The 19,674-nt window shown below is 50.8% G+C and overlaps 1 protein-coding gene across 2 annotated transcripts; it reads left to right on the top strand.

Annotated features, from left to right (window-relative positions):
• Positions 1 to 1,937: 1,937 nt before the first annotated feature.
• LURAP1 (leucine rich adaptor protein 1) lies at positions 1,938 to 19,640 on the top strand. 2 transcript variants are annotated; one of them, XR_007923646.2, is made up of 3 exons: positions 1,938 to 2,367; positions 14,718 to 17,516; positions 17,628 to 19,640. XR_007923646.2 is itself a non-coding variant. In XM_002715128.5 (2 exons), the coding sequence occupies exons 1-2, from the start codon at positions 2,170 to 2,172 to the stop codon at positions 15,237 to 15,239; spliced, it is 720 nt and encodes a 239-aa protein (XP_002715174.2). In that variant the 5' UTR covers positions 1,976 to 2,169; the 3' UTR covers positions 15,240 to 19,640. The 2 variants fall into 2 exon arrangements, 1 of the variants encoding a protein (XP_002715174.2); XM_002715128.5 differs by having other exon boundaries at positions 1,976 to 2,367; positions 14,718 to 19,640.
• The last annotated feature ends 34 nt before the right edge of the window (positions 19,641 to 19,674 follow it).

Below are 19,674 nucleotides of genomic sequence, written 5' to 3'. Positions count from 1 at the left end.
AGAAAGGTCTTCCTTTGCCGTTGGTTCACCCTCCAATGGCTGCCATGGCAGGCGTGCTGCGGCCGGCGCACCGCGCTGATCCGAAGGCAGGAGCCAGGTGCTTCTCCTGGTCTCCCATGGGGTGCAGGGCCCAAGCACTTGGGCCATCCTCCACTGCACTCCCTGGCCACAGCAGAGAGCTGGCCTGGAAGAGGGGCAACCGGGACAGAATCCAGGCAGTAGAACCCGGTGTGCCAGCGCTGCAAGGCGGAGGATTAGCCTAGTGAGCCGCGGCGCCAGCCTCTAACTCTGTCTTTCTAATAAATACATAAATTTTAAAAAATAGTCTGCTCCCAAGGCTGGTACTTGGTAGGCACTCCATCGTATTTGTTAAAATCATTCATTTGATTTTTGAACAAAAGTTTATTGAAAAATACTATAAATAAGTTAATGTAATCCTATCAATCATACCTTCTAAACAGTCTTCCATTGTGGTCTAATTCTCTAACCTCACAAGGCCCTGACTCAAGCCATTTTCAGTCTTTTGTCTTCCAACTAGTCTCCTTGATTTTTATCCTAATCCTTTCTCCCTGCTAAATGCAAAGTAAATTTTCAGAAAGGCAAATGTTTTGCCAGTCTCTGATTTAAAACCTTCCCATTGGGACCGGTGTTCTGATGCAGTGTGCATTCCATAATGGAGTGGATGGAAGATCTCTGCCTCTCCTCCTCTCTCTATTGCTCTTTCAAATAGATAGATGCTTAAAAAAGAGAGAGAAAAGAAAACCCCTTTCTCAGAAAAAAAAAAAAAAACTTTAAGAAAAACTTAAATTACAAAGGATACAATCATATGAACTAGAAATAATGATGGAAATATGTAGTCATGGAGAAAGGTATCTGTAGTTATCTCATTAGGAAGCCAATAGACAATGTTTAAAAGTAGGAAGTGGTGGGGCCATGTGCTGCGGCATAGCAGGTAAAGCCATGGTCTGCAGTGCCGGCATCCCATATGGGCGCCGATTCAAGTCCCAGCTGCTCCACTTCCAATCCAGCTCTCTGCTATGGCCTGGGAGAAAGCAGTAGAAGATAGCCCAAGTCTTTGGACCCCTGCATCTATGTGGAAGACCCAGAAGAAGCTCTTGGCTCTTAGCTACGGATCGTCCCCAGCCCCAGCTGTTGTGGCCAACTGGGGAGTGAACCAGCAGATGGAAGATTTCTCTCTGTGTGTAACTTTGTATTTCAAATAAATAAATAAATCTTTTTTTAAAATTAGGAAGTGGTGCTGTTAGCCTATTTGTTGTTCAGAGTGTACACACCAGGAAAAAAAACTAAAAGTGGTTGCCTCTAGGGAGTGGGGCCTGGAGGTGTGAAAGGGAAGGGCCAGGGCACCTGTCTTCATGGTACAGCCTTCTGTAACCATGGACTGGAGTTGCTTGGGTTAAAAGCCAAAACCAAACCAAATTTTTCATGGCTCCTCCTTGGCTCTGGAAACATCTTCTATAGCCCTGTTGCTCAAAGTGTGGTCCCCAGACCCACAAGCAGCATGACCATTCCCTGGGAGCCTGTTGGAAAAGCAGAATCTCAGCCCCACCTGCAGATTTACAGGATCAGAACCTGCATTTTAAGATTGGCAAGTGATGCACAGGCCCCTGGGGCTTCAGTACTGGTTGCTCCTCACTGGCCATCCACTCCTTTCGTCTGAATTCCAGCTCCCGGGGAGTGTGTGCAGGTGGCTAGCTTGATTTTAGCCGCCCGCCCGTTTTAGTTCCAGCTGGCCTACTCCAGGAAACCTTCCAAACCTTCTGTGCAGCTCTCTGAGACTTCTGTTCCTGAAATTCGCACATCTCTAAGGCTTCGCTTTCATTCAGCAAACGTTTATTTTGGGTGCTCGTTGCGTGCCTAGCTGGAGTCAGCGCCGGGGTAGGGAGAAGGCGCTGAGCTCTCCGGGTGCACGTAGGATCGCCCAGCCTCACGGCACGCAGGGCCAGGGGTTGTGTGCGCAGCACTCGGAGACACAGCCTCACACGGCTCTGCGCGGCTTTTCTGAGAGTTACGGCGCCCTCCTCCCGCCCCCGCGCAGTGCCGGGCGGGGACCCACCGGTTCCGCTCCGCGTTAGCAGGGGCGACAGAAAGACCCCCGGGAGCAGGACCCCAGCGTCCGGCCGCCCATCCCCGCTCGCGCTTGGGGCCCGCATGGAGGGGCCGGTGGAGTCCCAGACTCCTGACCTGCGAGACGTGGAGGGCAAGGTGGGCAGGAAGACCCCTGAAGGGCTGCTCCGTGGGCTGCGAGGCGAGTGGGAGCCGGAACCCTCTGGCGCCCTGCTGCTCCCGGGGTCGCCCGGAACGGGCCACGGCCTGGGGGACAGGATCATGGCGCTGAGGATGGAGCTGGTGAGTGTGCGGGATGAGTCCCCCCGCGTAGGGCTGGAAGGGACGGACTCACGCCCCCGGAGGTGGTCTGGAGAGTCCCCACCTAACTCCTTGGGGTCCCTCCCAGATCTGTCGTAAAGCCCGGTCTGGAGGTGGGGTGACGTCCTTTTAATTGTCCCCCGAGGGTGAGTGCGCTGTGGATGCGTCCTGAGGACTAGGGCTGGGAGACGCAGGCTCTGGGAAGTTTTTCCTGCCGAGTAATTGGGGGGGGGGGGGGCTGGGAAGTTCAGAGAACCTATCGCAGCACGCTTCAGCGTCCTCCCGGTACGGGGCCACTCGTTCCCCCAGCCCCCATCCCAAGGCAGCCAGTCTTTCTCTTCCTGCAAACTGGGAATGGGCTTGGTTCCTGTGAGGAGGGGGGTGTTCTCGCTAGGATTCGGCACACAAGAGATCTGAAGGGCAGAGCCGCTGAAAGCGGACTGGAGCGCTGGAGACCCCGCCTCCGCGTTCCCTAGCCCCACTTGGTGTGGGCATTTGAAAGTTCCAAGACTCAGCAGAGACAGCAGCCGGCGCTTCGGTCCCCTCACCTGCGACTCAGCCTCCTCCCCCGCACCTTCTTGGCAAAGAGAGGCCACAGGGCAGCAGCCCTCCCCTATCCCAGTTGCTGCTGGTCTAGATTCTGAGCCAAAAGGGCAGCTGGGGCCCCCCACAGACTCCCCAGGGCCCTAGGTGGCTCCCCAGAGCCCTGGTTCCGGTGAAGGGGTGATTTACACCTGCCACGGCTTTGCAGCCAGTTCTGGAGAGCTGAGGAATTGCCCGCTGCTCCCTGGCCCCAGACCAGGAGCTGACTGTGAGTGTGTCAGCCAAGTCTTCCTGGAGCCCCACTTTGTGCCCAGTTCTGGGAGGAAGCAAAGGGAGGAGGTCAGAGAGGCTCCCGCTCAGGCCCCAAATTAGAGACTCTGAGGAGAGCTTGATGGGCGGAGCAGTCAAGGGAGGCTCCCTGGGGGTAGTTCTTGGATGCCAAGTGTGCACCTGGCCTTGAAGGTTGGAGGCAAGTGCCAAACCCAGAGCAGGGCTGTGACTGTATCCAGCTATGCTGGGGGGGGGGGGGGGACCTCACTGTGCAAACTTTAGCCCAAGGCCTAGAAAGAGACAACCTGGACTGCCCTGCTTTGCAAGGAACTTTGACTGTGTATGTGCCGGCATCGTGCCCAGCCCTTTATGTGATATTCTCTTGCAACCCTGTTAGGTAAGGAATACCTGCCTAACACAGGTAACACCAGGCACAGAGAGGTTAACTCACTGCCCAAGGTCATGAAAAAAGTGAAAAGCAGAGCCAGGATTTGAACCCAGGTCTGCTGACCACCACTTTGCATCTTTACAACTGAGACCTGTTCTGTGCTGGACACTTTACAATACGTTTTGTATCACTGGAATGAGAAAAGTGGTCATCATTTCCCCCACCTCGGATACACTTGCAGGTGCTGGTTCAGGAGCTTCCTGAACTCACAAGGAGCCTGGAGGCGCCACGCCTTGTCTTTCTGCCTCTCTCTTCTGCTTCGGTGGAGACCACCTGTTTATAAGCTGTAGGGGTACATTTCACTTCTGATTGTCTCTCTCTGTATTTTTGACCCAGCTGGCCTGGGGCATGAGGCTGGATGTAAAGGGTACAACTTAGGGAGCCTTCCTGAGCCAGGACAAGGAGAGGGGCCCTAGCATTCCCTCCACCCTCCTCAGGCTTGGAGTCCTCAGTCTCCGACCTAGAGGAGCAAGGGGTGGGGCAGGGGTTTCCCTGGGGCCACTGGAGGCAAGACTGGTGCAAGCCCTCTAAGAATTGCCCTGCAGTTGTCCTTCTTCCCTGGGGCTCCCATGCAGGGAGGGGCAGTCCTGCCCTTGTGGCCAAGGTCGGTCCTGCCTCTAGGGCTCTTCTTACCCTTCTTCTGCTGTAGAATGAGTGAATGAGTCAGACTCTGGAATGAGACCCTGGGTTTCGTGGGAATGGGAAACAATGCAACCTCCCCTCCTTAGTTCTCCCACCCAAAGAACTGTTGCTAGGGCAACAGCAGAGCCAACAGCGGAGCCGGTGTGAAGCAGCTATAGGCAGGAAGCGGGAAGGCATGGGTTCAAGTCTTGGCTGTGCTTCTGAATCACTGTGTGATCTTGAGCAGGCCCTGTCTCTCCTCGCCTCACTTTTTGTGCCTGTGGAACCTGCCTGCTGGGGCTGGGTCTTTTCCTGCAGGTTCCGTTTTGCCTGGGGCCGGAGGCTGCCCCCAGCAGGACCCCAGCATAGGCAGTCTATGTATTATCAAGGACAGGAGGAGGGAATCCGAATCCTCCTGGGAAGAGAATGGGGTTTGAGTAGCTTCTGAGGCTGTAGCTCTGCTCAGCTGTTTTTCCTCTACTCTGCTTCCAAAGAGAGAGTGTGAAATGAGTGCTGCTTTTTCTGGCCAGAAAGCCTCGCTTTCTTCCATTCTGGGGAGAGTGATGCTGTCACAGGCAGGGAATCCCATGACCAACCGTGGATTACAGAATCTGTTCCTCAGATTCCTTCTGCCCCAGCCCTCCCCGCCCTGCCCCTTCCCAGCCCTAGGGGCCACCTGAAGGGCCAAGAATAGCCTGGGCAGGACCTGCTGTCAGGACTTGGGAAGAAGGGAGCTAGCCAGACAGTGTCAGTGCAGAATGCTAAGTATTGCTGGAGCCCAAGGAGGGGCTCCTGGAAGCGACTGTGTGTGTTGAGAAAGATCACTTCCAATTGGTGGGGAGCATGTGCTTTTTTTTTTTTTTTAAAGATTTATTTATTTATTTGGAAGGCAAAGAGGCAGAGGCAGAAAGAGAGAGAGGTCTTCCGTCTGCTGGTTCACTCCTCAGATGGCTGCAATGGCTGGAGCTGTGCCTATCCGAAGCCAGGAGCCAAGAGCTTCTTCTGGGTCTCCCACGTGGGTGCAGGGGCCCAAGGACTTGGGCCATCTTCTACTGCTGTCCCAGGCCATAGCAGAGAGCTGGATCGGAAGTGGAGCAGCCGGGACTAGAACCAGCGTCCATATGGGATGCCAGCACTGTATACAGCAGCTTTACCTACTACACAACAACGCCAGCCCCGAGCATGTACTTTTTCTTCTGGTTGGTGTGCTTCTCTCCACCCTTTGTCTGGCTGAGTTCTACTTAAGCCTCAAGGTTCAGCTTCTGCCCTTTATCCGAGGGAACATTTCTTCACCTCCCCTGGTCAGGTTAAGGGCCTCTAGGTTAGACCCTCTGCACCATCATTTTCTCCAGCATTCGCTACACTGAATTTTAACGACTCGCTTCATTGCCTTACCTTTGTTTTTGCTTTTGTTTTATTTTTTAAAAAGATTTTTAAATTGATTTCTTTGAAAGAGTTAGAGATATCTTCCATCTGCTTGTTCACTCCCCAAATGGCCACAACGACTAGGGCTGGACCAAGCCAAAGTCAGGAGCCTGGAACTCCATCCAGGTCTCCCACAGGGGTGGCAGGGGCCTGAGTACTAGGACCATCTCCCGCTGCTTTCCCAGGCGTATCGGCAGGAAGCTGGACTGGAAGTGAAGCAGCCGGGACTCAGACTGGTGCTCATTTGGGATGCCAGTGTCACAGGGGGTGGCTTAACCTACTGTGCCACAGTACTGGCCCCTTAACTTTGTTTTTCAATTAAAAAGAAAAATAAGAGACGGCGACAGAGAGAGATGCCATTAGCTCTCTGTTTATTCATCAAATACCCGCAGTGGCCAGGCTGGGCCAGGCCAAAGCCGGGACCCTGAACCCAGTCTAGGTCTCCCAGGTGGATCACAGAGATGTGCTTGAGCCATCTCCTGCTGCCTCCTAGGGTGCTCATTAGCAGGAACCTGGAATTGGGAGTGCAGCTGGGACTCACTCCGAGATGGGATGCAGGCAGCCCAACCAGCGTCCTAACCACTAGGCCAAAGGCCTGCCCCATTGTCTTCTCTTATCCAGTAGACTGTGAACTTTCTGAGCGTAAGAAATAGTGCCTTTTTTTCCTTCATCTAACACAGTGCCACACCTTTAAGAAACACTGAATAAATATTTGTTCCATGATTGAATGGATTAATTCTATCTTGAGGAAGGGTGGGAAGACTTCCTAGAGGAGAAGGCATTGGAGCTAAGCCTGAAAAATGAATAAAGTCTGTGAGAATTCCTGTGGAAGATGGCAGAGTGAACGCATGTACTTGCCTTCATTCATTTCTGAAACTCCACTAAAAAGCCAGTAGAAGGATTATTTTTAAAGGCATAAATCCATTCTGACAATGAGAATAAAAGAGAAGATAACAGGAACAAAGTTAGGGGAACTGAAAAGCAGAGAGAAAGTGGTGATTAACTCAGACCTGAAAAAAGCCGGATACTAACCAGCAGCAGGAAAAATTCAAAAGCAACCCATTTTCTCTTAAGGGCACAGTAGGATAGGCTGCTTGGGAAGCCAGCATCCTGTATTGGATGCCTGTTGGGGGCCTGGCTACTCTTCTTCCAATCCAACCTCTTGCTAATGCATCCCGGGATGCAGCAGGTGATGGCTCAAGTTCTTTGGCCCCTGCCACCCATGTGAGAGACCCAGATGGTATTCCTGGCTCCTGGCTTGGGCTTGGCCCAGCCCTGGCCAAGTCCTGGTTGTTGCAGGTGTCCAGGGAGTGAACCATTGAGCAGAAGATCTCTCTCTCTCTTTCTCTCTGTCTCTCTTGCTTGTTCACTTTCTCTTGCTCTGCCTTTCAAGTAGATGAAAATAAATAAACATTTAAAAAAAAAAAAAAAACCTCAAAGATCTTAGGAGTTGGAAGCACCAGTTACTCATGGAGCTGGGAAAAACAAATGGGACTGAAAAAAAAAAAAAAGATTAGTTGAATGTTTGTATAAACATCATAATGTAGGGGCTGGCACTGTGGTGTGGAGGGGTAAGTGGCCGCCTGCAATGCCAGCATCCCATATGGGAGTGCCTGGGTTTGGGTCCTGGCTCCTCTTCAGATTCCAGCTTCCTACTACTGCATATCTGGGAGGCAGCAGGGGATGGTTGAAGTACTAGGGTCCCTGCCACCCATGTGTAAGGACTTGATTGAATTGCAGGGTCTTGCCTTCATCCTGGCCCAGCTCCAGATATTGTGGACATCTGAGGAATGAACCAGTGCATGGAAGGTCTGTGTGTGTGTGTGTGTGTGTGTGTGCCTTTCAAATAATAACTTTAAAAAGGTACTTGTCTATATTAAAATTGATAAATAATTTTAAAGTCATATTGTAGGATCCCCTTCCTAACTGCGTAACCAGGTGCCAGCAGAAGACTGGAGTCATAAGGTTTGGAGAGAGAAAGGAGGAAGGGAAACCAGCAGCAGCGCATCTGTAGTATGAGTTTTGTTTAATGCATTTAGTTTGGTAAAGGACTATCACTGGTGTTTTCACTGTTAATATATTTGTCCCCAGGACCAAAGAATTGAAGATACTTTCCTCTGTCACATGTCTTTAGTAGTCTGTGCAGTGTGTGATAGCTCAGTTATTTTTGTCCATGGCTCCTTATTGAAACTGCAAGCTCTTGTTAAGCAGAGACAGTTTCTTCAGTATCTTTGTAATTATTAATAATCACTTGTTGAATTGAATTAGAGTTGTTATATCTTCCAAACATACACAGTGCCAGGTATAAATTTTTGTTCTATGCATAAACCATGGTAAATAAGTGGACCCAGGGCTGATGCTGTGGCATAAGCTGCTACCTGCAACGCTAGCATACCATAGGGGCACTGGTTCAAATCCTGCCTGCTCCACTTCTGATCCAGCTCCCTGTTAATGTGCCTGGGAAAGCAGTGGAAGATGGCCCAAGTACTTGGGGCCCCTGCTACCCACTTAGGAGACTGGAAGAAGCTCCCACCTCCTGGCTTCGTTGCGAACATTTGGGGAGTGAATCAGTGATGGAAATATCTCTCTCTCTCTCTCTGTAACTCTGCCTTTCAAGTAAATACAATAAATCTTAAAAAAAAAAAAAAAAGTGGATGACAGAAATATGTAGCTAAACAGTTACCATTTATTAACTAATACTTGTCAGTGTATGCTAGACGTGTTAATATGTTCCTTTCATTTCTTAAGGTAAACCTTTAAATGAGATGGTATCAATATATCAAAACAACCTTTTTTAAAGAGTTATTTGTTTAGGGGCCGGTGCTGTGGTACAGAGAGTTAATGCCCTGGCCTGAAGCACCGGCATCCCATATGGGCGCTGGATCGAGACTCGGCTGCTCCACTTCCAATCCAGCTCTCTGCTATGGCCTGGGAAAGCAGTAGAAGATGGCCCAAGTTCTTGGGCCCCTGCACCTATGTGGGAGTCCTGGAAGAAGCTCCTGGCTCTGGCTTTGGACTGGTGCAGCTCCGGCCTTTGCGGCCAACTGGGGAGTGAACCATCAAATGAAAGACATCTCTCTCTCTCTGCCTCTCCTCTCTGTGTAACTCTTTCAAATAAATAAATAAATCTTTTTTTTTTTTTTAAGAAAAGATGTACTTGTTTATTTGAAAGGCAGAGATACAGAGAAGGGAGGGGGGAGAGATCTTTCATCCACTGGTTCATTCTTTCTCTTCACTCTGCTTTTCAAATAAATAAGTACGTGGGAGACCCACAGGAAGCTCCTGGCTCCTGGCTTCAGATCGGCACAGCTCCGGCTGTTGTTGCCAACTGGGGAGTGAACCAGCAGATAAAAGACCTTTCTCTCATTCTCTCTCTCTCTCTCTGCCAGTCCTTCTCTCTTTGTGTAACTCTGCCTGTCAAATAAATAAATAAATCTTAAAAAAAAACTGATAATAAGGCAAGATGTACCTGGGACTCCTTAAAAAAAAGGAAAAAGAAAAAGATAATGCTCATTTTCTGTGAGCCTTTGGAAGCCCCTTCGTGTGTGTGTGTGTGTGTGTGTGTGTGTGAGAGAGAGAGAGAGAGGGAATAAGCAGAAGGTCTCCAGACTAGAAGATACCAAGTACAGCTGAGGCAAGAGGGATTAAATTCAAATGTATTAAATATTATGAAATGTACTAAATATCATGAAATGCCCCTCTTGACCTGTATGCCTACTTGGCTTCCAGAATATTGGCAGCCTTGCTTAAGTTATACTCTCTTGATGGGTATAATTTGAATAAAGAGATGAACCCAAAGGGGGAAAAAATACTGACTTCAGACTTCCCCAGTAAAATAGGCCCTGTGGTGAAGCAAGCCTCCCGGAAGTACAGAGTTTTCAATAATCTTTTTTGAAAGATTTATTTGTTTATTCAAAAGGCACAGTGGGAGAGATCTTCCATCTGCTGGTCCACTCCCCAAATGGCAGCAACAGCCAGGGCCAGCTGGACCAGGCTGAAGCCAGGAGCCAGGAACTCCGTCCTGGTTTCCCACGTGGGTGGCAGGGCCCAAGCACTTGGATCATCATCCACTATCTTCTCAGGCGCTTTAGCAAGGAGCTGGTCAGAAACGTGGAGCAGCTGGGACTTGAACCAGCACTCCAGTGTGTGATGTCAGCATTGCAAGTGGCAGTTTAACCTGCTGTGCCACAGTGCTGCCACCCAGTTTTCAGTCATTTGACTGACCATTCTGAAATGTCAACAGCAGTTAAAGATCATGGGATATCTGGCCTGCTGGTTATATAGACTTAAACAAATAGAAAAGTGCTACTTGAATACAGTGAAGATAACATAGGGAAATGAATACTTACAAAAAGCATTAATCATATCCTTAAAGAGATAAAAGACGATATCGCAGCAATGAACAAAACCAGGAAGCTATATGAAAAAAAAAAAAAAGGAAAACTCAGGGAACTGAAAACAATACTTGGAAATAAAAACCTGATTTAAAAAGAGAAAAATTCAGAAGAAGAGTTGGTAATGTTGAAATAGTTCAGAAACTGAAGTAAATATAGAAAGATATGGTAGAGGGAAAAAAAACAGGGTCAATTAGAGACATCCTCTACCCAAATAGCAAAATTCCCAGAGAGAGCAGGAAAAATTGGGTGATAAATAATTATCAAAGAAATAATTAAAGAACATCTCCCAGAGGGAGGGAGGAAGGGAAGTATCCTCACAGTCTTAGAATTTTATCTACGAACTACACTGAATCTGTTCTCTTTGCATTAATATCACAACACGAGAATTGTGTTGTAGTGATTCTCATGCGTTTGCTGTGATCCTGAGGATCTAATGTATTAATACTTTCCTTTAAGAGAAAGACCTCTCAAATGGTCCATCGAGCAGTTATCTCCATGATGAAAACACACCACACACGCCATGGCAGATTTCTGCGGAGATTTAGAACACTGGGACCAGAGAGGTGATCCTAGAAACTTGCAGCAGCAGTAGGAAGAGGGTCGCACAGGAAGGATCAGGAACCAGAACAGCATTACACACTGAAAATCAGAAGATAATGGAACAGTGCCTTACACGCTGAGGGAGGCAACTTTCTACATCTAGCCAGACTAATAACACTGTGAAGAGATTATCTATCTACTTTAAGATTTATTTATTTATTTGAACAGTTACACAGAGAGAGAAGGAGAGGCAGAGAGAGAGAGAGAGGTCTTCCACCCACTGGTTCACTCCCAAATGGCTGCACCAGCTGAAGCTGTGCTGATCCAAAACCAGGAGCCAGGAGCTTCTTCCGGATCTCCCACGTGGGTGCAGGGGCCCAAGGCTTTGGGCCATCTTCTACTGCTTTCCCAGGCCATAGCAGAGAGCCAGATCGGAAATGAAGCAGCCAGGACTCGAACCAGTGCCAATATGGGATGCCAGCACTGCAGGCGGCGGCTTTACCCACTACACCACAGTGCCGGCCCTGAGAATAATATTTTAAAAAGTGCAAACCTTCTGCAGATTTACCTCCTGTGCAGACTTTCTCGGGATGCTATTGGAGGGAGAGCACCACTCACTCCATGAAAGAGCAAATCAAGAAAGATACGGGGTCGGCGCCGCAGCTCACTAGGCTAATCCTCTGCTTTCGGCTCCGGCACCCGGGGTTCTAGTCCCGGTCGGGGCACCGGATTCTGTCCCGGTTGCCCCTCTTCCAGGCCAGCTCTCTGCTGTGGCCAGGGAGTGCAGTGGAGGATGGCCCAAGTACTTGGGCCCTGCACCCCATGGGAGACCAGGAGAAGTACATGGCTCCTGCCATCAGATCAGCGCGGTGCGCTGGATGCAGCGCGCCGGCCACAGTGGCCATTGGAGGGTGAACCAACGGCAAAGGAAGACCTTTCTCTCTGTCTCTCTCTCTCACTGTGCACTCTGCCTGTCAAAAAAAAAAAAAAAAAAAAAAAAAAAAAAAAAAGATACGGGCTCTAAGAAACAAGGCGTGCCTCTGAGGAGAGGCCCTGATGGAGCCGTGAAGTGTTTGAGAGGCTTGAGAGGGGAATTCAGACAAGGGGCGGGACATTTGAGGATGATGTACTGAGAACCTCATAGCAAACTAGCTGAAATAACAAAGGCTGTGCTGTGGAGAATGTAAAATCCTAAGACATTTTAGAAGTCACTCTGGAAACTATATAGGCTTAGCTGTGAATATCCTAATAAGGCAAACACTGAATAATTTTATTATTGCTTGGTGGGAGGAGGGGGAGATGGGGTGATGGGAAGGATTTCTGTACAGAAGTGGAGTAAGGAGGGGATGAAAGTTAAACCCTTAACCTCTGTAGTGTGGGAAATCAACAGAAAATGCCCAAGCTTAAGAATCAAGAAGTAGGGATGTAAGCATGCTATTTGGAGCTGAGGAGGTAGGAACCAGTCAACGACTAGAAAATTAACAGCAGTCTCTAGAAAGTGGGGTGGAGGAACTATCACTGTTGACAACAAAACCCGTGGAGCCGTTCGCCTCTTGATGTGCACCTGTGATGTAATGCGGCAGGGTCTTAGGGTCACAGGGCAGGCACCGTCGTGAAGAAGTTGGGGTGCCAGCTGTGGAGGTGTTCCGCTTTCACTCTCCCGGAGCGGGCGAGGATCCCGGTGCTCCCGTACTTAGGAATCAGAGCGCCGCGAAGCCCCTGATGCTGCCAAGCAGCCGCGGAGGCACAGGTTCAGACCTGTGCCCCTGAGCTGCGAGGGACCCCCGGGGATGACCCACAAAGGCAGACTCACTTCCAGGGCAGACAGGGAGGCTGTGCGTGGCGGAGGGAGGTCCTGGAGCCCCAGCCACTGGGGGGCGGGGTGGGGGGGCAAGCCTGCCCTCCTCCAGGACCTGCTAGTGATTTCCTGGAGAGCACAGGGAAGCAGGTTAGTCCCCTCTGTTCCCCAGCCCTCGTCTTCCCGGTTCACTCTCAGGTTGGACTAGTCTTGGGCCCTATGGACATCTTACTGGCGAATCTGGACCAGTTTGATAGTTAATACCCTAAACGTGAAGATCAGAGTTCAGTGGGATGGGATTTTAATACTTAACTTTTTTTAAAGTTTTTTTTTTTTTTTTTTTTTTTTTTTTTTTTTTTTTTTTTTTTTAAGATTTATTTATCTGAAAGGCAGGGTGACAGAGAGAGAAAGGGAGAGACAGAGAGTGAGATCTTACATCTACTGGTTCACTCCCCAAATGGCCATAATGGCTGGGCCTGAGCCAGATCAAAGCCAGGAGCCTGCAACTCCATCTGGGTTTCCCATGTTCTGCTGCTTTCCCAGGAGCATTAGCAGGAAGCTGGATCAGAGGCGGAGGAGCCGGGACTCGAACCACCATTCATATGGGATGCCAGAATGGCAGGCAGCAGCTTAACCTGCTGCTGCACAACGCCAAAGGCCCCAATACTTAACATGTTCTGAGACTTTTCTTTGTGTTAGGCACTGTATTGAGTCCTTAGTAGATCTCATCTCAAAATCCTTACAGCCACTTGTGAAAAGAGTGATTTAGCCCTGTTTTACAAGCACGGAAACTGAAGCGCAAAGATAAAAAAAAAAGAATCCCCAGTTTTAAGCAGGTCATATAGCTAATCTGTGGCAGAGCTGAAAAACCTTTACAACTTTTTTCTAAGAGAGCATGTGTATGAGTGAAAGCAGGCTCCTGTCTGCTGGTTCACTACCCCCATGCCCGCAAAGGCCCAGCCACAGCCCGGAACTGGGAACTTAACCTAGGTCTCCCATGTGAGTGGCAGGGACACAACTACTCAAACATCACTGCCTCCCAGGGTCTGCATTAGCAGGAAGCTGGAGTCAGGAGCCAGACCTGGGTGTTGAACCCAGGCATTCCAATGTGGGGCATGGGCATCTTAAGTGCTTTTTTTTTTTTCCCCAAGATTTATTTATTTGCTTGAAAGGCAGAGTTACAGAGAGGCAGAGAAATAGAGAAGTCTTCCATCTGTTGGTTCACTCCCCAGTTGGTGCAATGGCCAGAGCTGAGCTGATCCAAAGCCAGGAGCCTGGAGCTTCATCTGGGTCTGCCACGTGGATGCAGGGGCCCAAGAACTTGGGCCATCTTCTGCTAATTTCCCAGGCCATAGCAGAGAGCTGGATTGGAAGTGCAGGCGGCAGCTTTACCCGCTACACCACAGCACCGGCCCCTTAAGTGGTGTTTTAACCACGAGGCTAAACACCCACCCTGAGAGCTAATTTTTTTTTTTTTTTTTAAGATTTATTGTTTTAAAAGTCAGAGTCAGAATGACAGAGAAAGAGGTCCTCTGTCCACTGGTTCATTCCTCAAATGCTCACAGCTCAGACCAAAGCCAGGAGCCAAGAACTCCACCCACATATCCCATATGGGTGTCAAGAAACCAAGTACTTGGCCATCATCCGTTGTCTCCCAGGTACATTAGCAGAAAGCTGGATCAGAAGCAAGGAGTAGCCAGGACTGAAACCATGTACTCTGATAGAGGATGCGGGTGTCCCGAGCAGCAGCATAATTCATTTTGACAGCTGGAATTCCAAGCAGCAGTTTGGCTGCCTCTGAAACCCACGCCCCAAACCATTCTATCTCAAGGCTTCTTAAAAGTGAAGCACAGGCTGGCGCCGCGGCTCACTAGGCTAATCCTCCGCCTAGCGGCGCCAGCACACCGGGTTCTAGTCCCGGTCGGGGCGCCGGATTCTGTCCCAGTTGCCCCTCTTCCAGGCCAGCCCTCTGCTGTGGCCAGGGAGTGCAGTGGAGGATGGCCCAGGTACTTGGGCCCTGCACCCCATGGGAGACCGGGAAAAGCACCTGGCTCCTGGCTCCTGCCATCGGATCAGCGCGGTGCACTGGCCGCGGCGGCCATTGGAGGGTGAACCAACGGCAAAAGGAAGACCTTTCTCTCTGTCTCTCTCTCTCACTGTCCACTCTGCCTGTCAAAAAAAAAAAAAAAAAAAAAAAGTGAAGCACAGTTCGTGGAGTAGGCCTCTTAGACATGCTGCGGAACCCCTTGGCCCCAAATCCAGAACTAACTCCTTCTCCCACTCCCTCCAGGCTTACCTGCGAGCCGTGGACGTGAAGATCCTGCAGCAGCTGGTGACCTTGAATGAGGGCATCGAGGCAGTGCGCTGGCTGTTGGAGGAGCGGGGGACATTGACCAGCCATTGCAGCAGCCTCACCAGCAGCCAATACAGCCTGACGGGCGGGAGCCCAGGCCGCTCTAGGCGAGGCAGCTGGGACAGCCTGCCGGACGCCAGTTCGGCTGACCGCCTGGATAGCGTCTCTATTGGCAGCTTCCTGGACACCGTGGCCCCCAGCGAGCTGGATGAGCAGGGCCCACCTGGCGCTCCCCACCCGGAGACCAACTGGGCAAAGGCTCTGCCCAGTGGGGAGAGGGCCAGGACGGAGGCGGAGCTGACAGCCAGCAGGCTAGGGAGCTTGAGATCCGTGTGGAAGCCCCCAGGGGAGGGGCTGCAAGGCGGAACTCCTGAGTCCCCAGAGGAGGAGAGCGCTCAGCTGGGCTTTGAGAGTCACTGGTACTGGGGGCAGTGCCAGGATGATGTGACCTTCTTGTAATGACTTTCCCACTCCTTTGTATTCCTGTTGCTCTTTTACCCCTCGGCCCGGTCTCTTGCAAAATTTACTCTCCCCCAATCTGGGACTAGGAAGAGGCTGCATGGACATCACTATGGAAACCTAGCTCACCAGCCCTCTGGTCCCTAGGGAGCCTCTGCCTTCATCTCTCAATTACTCGGTCCCTAGAGCTATTTCTATAGAGACGTTGACTCTGGAGGCCTGGCCCGGAATTCTGGTGTGATGGTGCCTTCCCTCTCTACCCCTGACTTGGTAAGGGCTTAAGGAATTTAGGAGACCACTGATGAAGAGACAGAGGTGTAATTACCTTATCCACAGTCTAGAAGCCTGGGCCCCTGCCTCATGGCCAAAAGATTGAAGAGGAACCTGGACTTTCAGGGCCAACCCTCCATGGCTTGGCCCTCCCAGAAGCCTTTAGGCTGGTAGCCCCACTCTTTCCTACCTGCTGAGTGATGTCATTTCCTGCCTGGATGGACTAGCCTTTCCTCTGTACCAGTCCTTGGCTGGTGATAGGTCAGTGTTTGAGCCCCTGATGTCAAGTGGGACCATAGCACTTCCTGTCCATACCATTACTTCTTGTGAGGGAGAAGTCGCAGGAAGGTTCCTCGCTGTGTACTGTTGGTGCTGCTTTTCAGAAGATTCTTATTTTTAAAACGGAGTTCTCATTTTGTCCTTGGGAGGGGTCTCACTTCCTCTGTGGCTGCACCTGCTGGATGCCTCGCTCCAGTGGTCTCTGTGCTTTTTGGGAGAGAAACTGCCAGAGGCCTTCACCTTTGGCTCTCAGTCTGTCGGGGTCCCTCCCCCACCCCCAGCCCTCCTCGTTCCCTGTCCCTGCTGGCTCCATTCCTGTCTTCCAGCTCCCTTTCTCTTTCCTCCTCAGGCCTTTTATATGGAGATGAGTCCTGACCCCCTCTCCCTACTGTTGTGGGGAGCCTAGGGGGTGTACAAGAATCTTGGGTGGGGGTGGGGTGGCAGTGTCACCCCCCCATGACTACCCTTCCCCCACCCTATCCCCAGCCTCCCACCGTTTGTCACAAGGATGCCTGCCTGAGGTTGGTACACAAGGAATCTCCTTGTCTGGACCACAATGTGGGGGTGTGGCAGGGAAAGACAGAGGCTCTTTGGTCCCTGGGCTCTGTCATGGAGGGAGGAGGGACAGGGGAAAGGCTTCTCACCCTTGTCTCTTAGAGCAAGCCCCTGACTCCTAGACCCTAGGAGGAAGCAGGGGACTGGCTCTGGGCCCGGGTTCCAGGGCTCTAGCAATAACACCAAAGAAGGCTCTCAGGAAAGCTACCAAGCTCGGGCTCAGGGACTAGATAGGGGGAGAGTGGGTCAAGGACTGTGACTCCTGTCAGAGTGAACACTTGGGAATTAACCCTTTGAACCCTGGGTAACTGCTCCAATGTTGGGCCCTGTGATTAGATCATTGGAGGGAAAAAAGGAAGGAAGATTATGCTCTCGGGCTGTTCACAGTGCCCTCTTGAGTTGGTAGAGTCTCCCCCAGATTCTGGAGTAACTTTGCTCTTTCTCCGCTTTCCACTTTGTGCTGGGGAGGGGAAGGGCAGGGAGCCAAGGTGACCATGTCTGCATACCCTAACTCCTCAAGTCTTGATTTGCGCCTCCCGCCTCGAGGCTCCTGGAGCAATACCTTTAGTAGGTGGCTGTCCCTGAGACCTCTCTCCTCCCAGCCCCTCAAAGTGTTGGAAAAACATCCTCAGCCTCTGCTGTCCACCACTCCTCACCAGCCTGGGGCTCCTGACTTCTGTTGAGGGGAGGAATTTGAATTTCCTATTCCAAATCCCTATTCTGTAGCCATTTGGTAGTGTGCCCTTAGGTAGGGGCCCTTCTTGGAAGCCATTGTATTTATTCCTTTTGGAGGATCGCTGGTTCAGGTAGTGTCAAACTTCTGAAACGAAGATGTGGTCTGCCCCCTTGTGGTCATGACATGCCATTGCCAGGGTTGCTGGGTGGAACCTCCAAGTTCAAATTTAAAAATACAGCCTTCTAGAAGATCAGTCTCCTCAGTACCCAGAGAAATTAGAGAATCAGACCTAGAGAGGGCATGGACTTGGGCAGTGTCATACACTGTAAGTCTGGAGAGAACCTGGATCGAATGCCCATAGCTCCACACTTGGCCGGGCTGTTACCACCACTGAAGCCCAAAGGGACTGAAAGCAATTTTCCCTGCTGGAATGGTTGAGTCACCATCCCACCCAGGAGAGGTACCTCATCTTTAGAGAGAGAGCGGCAGGCTCTGAGGTAAGAGAATTGGGCCTGGACTGGGTGGAGGGTCGACTAGTCTGGGCCTTGTGTGATAAAAATCCATCCCAGACTCAACTCTTTTTTTTTTTTTTTTTTTTTTCTGGGAAGGACCAAGTAGCTCCAGACATGGAGGCAGAGCTCTGCATTTCAGACCTGGAGGTGAGAAGAGGGGGCTCCGTGAGCCTAAGCGGAGCTTGCAGAGGCGGGGTTCCATGGTCAGGGAATTACAGGTCAACGGGTAGGCACCCGAGAGTGTTGGTGCCAGAGAGGTGGACAGGAGGGTCTACCCTGGTGCTGCATCCTGTCTGATTACCTTACACTCCAGTTCACTACCAAAGCAGCCCTGGAGCCCCAGTGAACACACATCCCTGGGCCCTCCTGCCTGCCTTGGGATTGACTGGTTGAGGCTCTGGGTTATGGGGAGAAGGGAAGGACAGGCAGAGAGATGGGAAGCTGAGATGAAAATGGTGTTGAAAGTATGACTGGGAGAGCCTGCCGCCACCCACTTGTGCTGGGGCCTCTGTCAGGGCTCGGGGGGTCAAGGCAGAGATGAGACTGCTCGTAGTGGCTGCAAAACAGCGCCTGGGAGGATTCGGGACAGTGCTGGCCTGGGTGGGTCCATCCAGGGGACATGAGACCCTGTGGGTGGGCGAGTCTAACAGGTGCCTGCATCTGGGATGGGGCTGACCAGAAGCTCAGATTCCATCTCAGTAGGAAGCGTTCGGGGTTGTAGTGGACTGAAGCTCATTGCGGTGCCAGGCACACGCTGGGTGTTCAGCTATACCTCTTCAGTGAATGGAAAAATGCATGTGTGAAAACCCACAGGGACATGTGACTTAGTAAAAGGAAAAAAGAAAAGTTCATCATTTATAAGCCATGTGATGTAAAGCCTTCTCCTTAATTCTTAGCATCCATATAAGCACATTGTTACCTGGGTTGTTCCTTAGAAATGTGCTCAAAGTCAGAAGGATAAGAAGTGAGCCTACTGTGAACCTGGAGCAGGAACCCTCCCCACGAGGCAGACCCCACCCCCCTAGAGCACAGGGCCAGTGTACTCGTTTCTTCCCAAATTCAATGGCTTAAAAACCAAACTTCCTTCTTACAGTTCCGGAAGTCCAAGATCTGAAATCGGTGTCACTGGGCCGACGTCAAGGCTGACAGGCCAGGCCCTGGGGCGGAGTCTGTTTCCTCGCCTTCTCCAGCCTCTAAAGGCTGCTGCATTTCTCAGTGCGCGGCTTCTTCCTCCATCTCCAAAGCCAGCAGCACAGCATCTTCTGCCTTCTCTGCCCGCTGCCTCCCTCCCCCTCTCTGATTCTACACCAGAGTTACGTTGTGATTTCCAGTGCTGCCCCTGCGTTGCCCTCACAGGGATAATCCAGGCTCCTCCATCTCAGGATCCGTGGTTTAAGTACATCTTCAAAGTCCCCTTTTCCACGTAGTCGCAGGTCCTGGGGACTGGGGGTGCACATCTTCTGGGGAGGGGCTGCTATTCACCCTGCCACAGGACAGGAGGACGCACCCAGCTGTCTGCATACAGGTGGACCTGTGTGCTTTATCCAGACTTCGTCAGCCTGACGTGAGGGGTGGTGCTGAGCGGGGAAGCGGCAGGTCCAGCCCCTGTATCTGAAGGATGGCAAATGCCTCCTGTACCCAGGAGAAAGTCTCCGTGTAGGAGCTATGTAAGACTCTCCTGATGGCCTAGTGGAGGGAGGGTTCCAGCAGACTTGGTGTTCCCCAGAACCGTCCTGTGCTCCTCTTCCTGCAAGAGATAGGTTAGTTGCCTCCATTTAAGCCTTTTATTTATTTTATTCCTTCGGAGGTAAACCGTGTTCCTCAGAGGGTGTTGAATTCCATCACAGCTGATGCTAGGCCTCTTGTTTTATTTTTGTCTTTTGATCCCTGATCCCTGTTCTCATTCCTTTCCCTGACATGGGCATACATGCAAATGTGTCAGTATATGTTTGGACGTCCATGTGTATTTGAGAAAATATATAATTATGTGTTGTGTGCTTATATATAATATATATGATATATGCTCTACTTTTACAGAAATCTAACTTCCATAATGAATTGCCCCTGTATTTCAGTGATTTAACACAATAAAGATTTATTTTTCACTTATTCCACACAGTGCAGGTATTCTTGGTTGGACAGC

The sequence above is a fragment of the Oryctolagus cuniculus genome, chromosome 7 (genome assembly GCF_964237555.1).
Source record: "Oryctolagus cuniculus chromosome 7, mOryCun1.1, whole genome shotgun sequence".
Taxonomy (NCBI): Eukaryota; Metazoa; Chordata; class Mammalia; order Lagomorpha; family Leporidae; genus Oryctolagus; species Oryctolagus cuniculus.
The sequence above is the reverse complement of the archived record's forward strand: the minus strand, read 5'-3'. Positions and strand labels throughout refer to the sequence as shown.

What these genes read in the sequence shown, in the direction of transcription:
- LURAP1 (XM_002715128.5), top strand. Translation starts at nt 2,170, where the DNA reads ATGGAGGGGCCGGTGGAGTCCCAGACTCCTGACCTGCGAGACGTGGAG. An exon ending in TGGCGCTGAGGATGGAGCTG is followed by an intron (nt 2,368 to 14,717) that starts GTGAGTGTGCGG and finishes CACTCCCTCCAG; the next exon opens with GCTTACCTGCGAGCCGTGGA.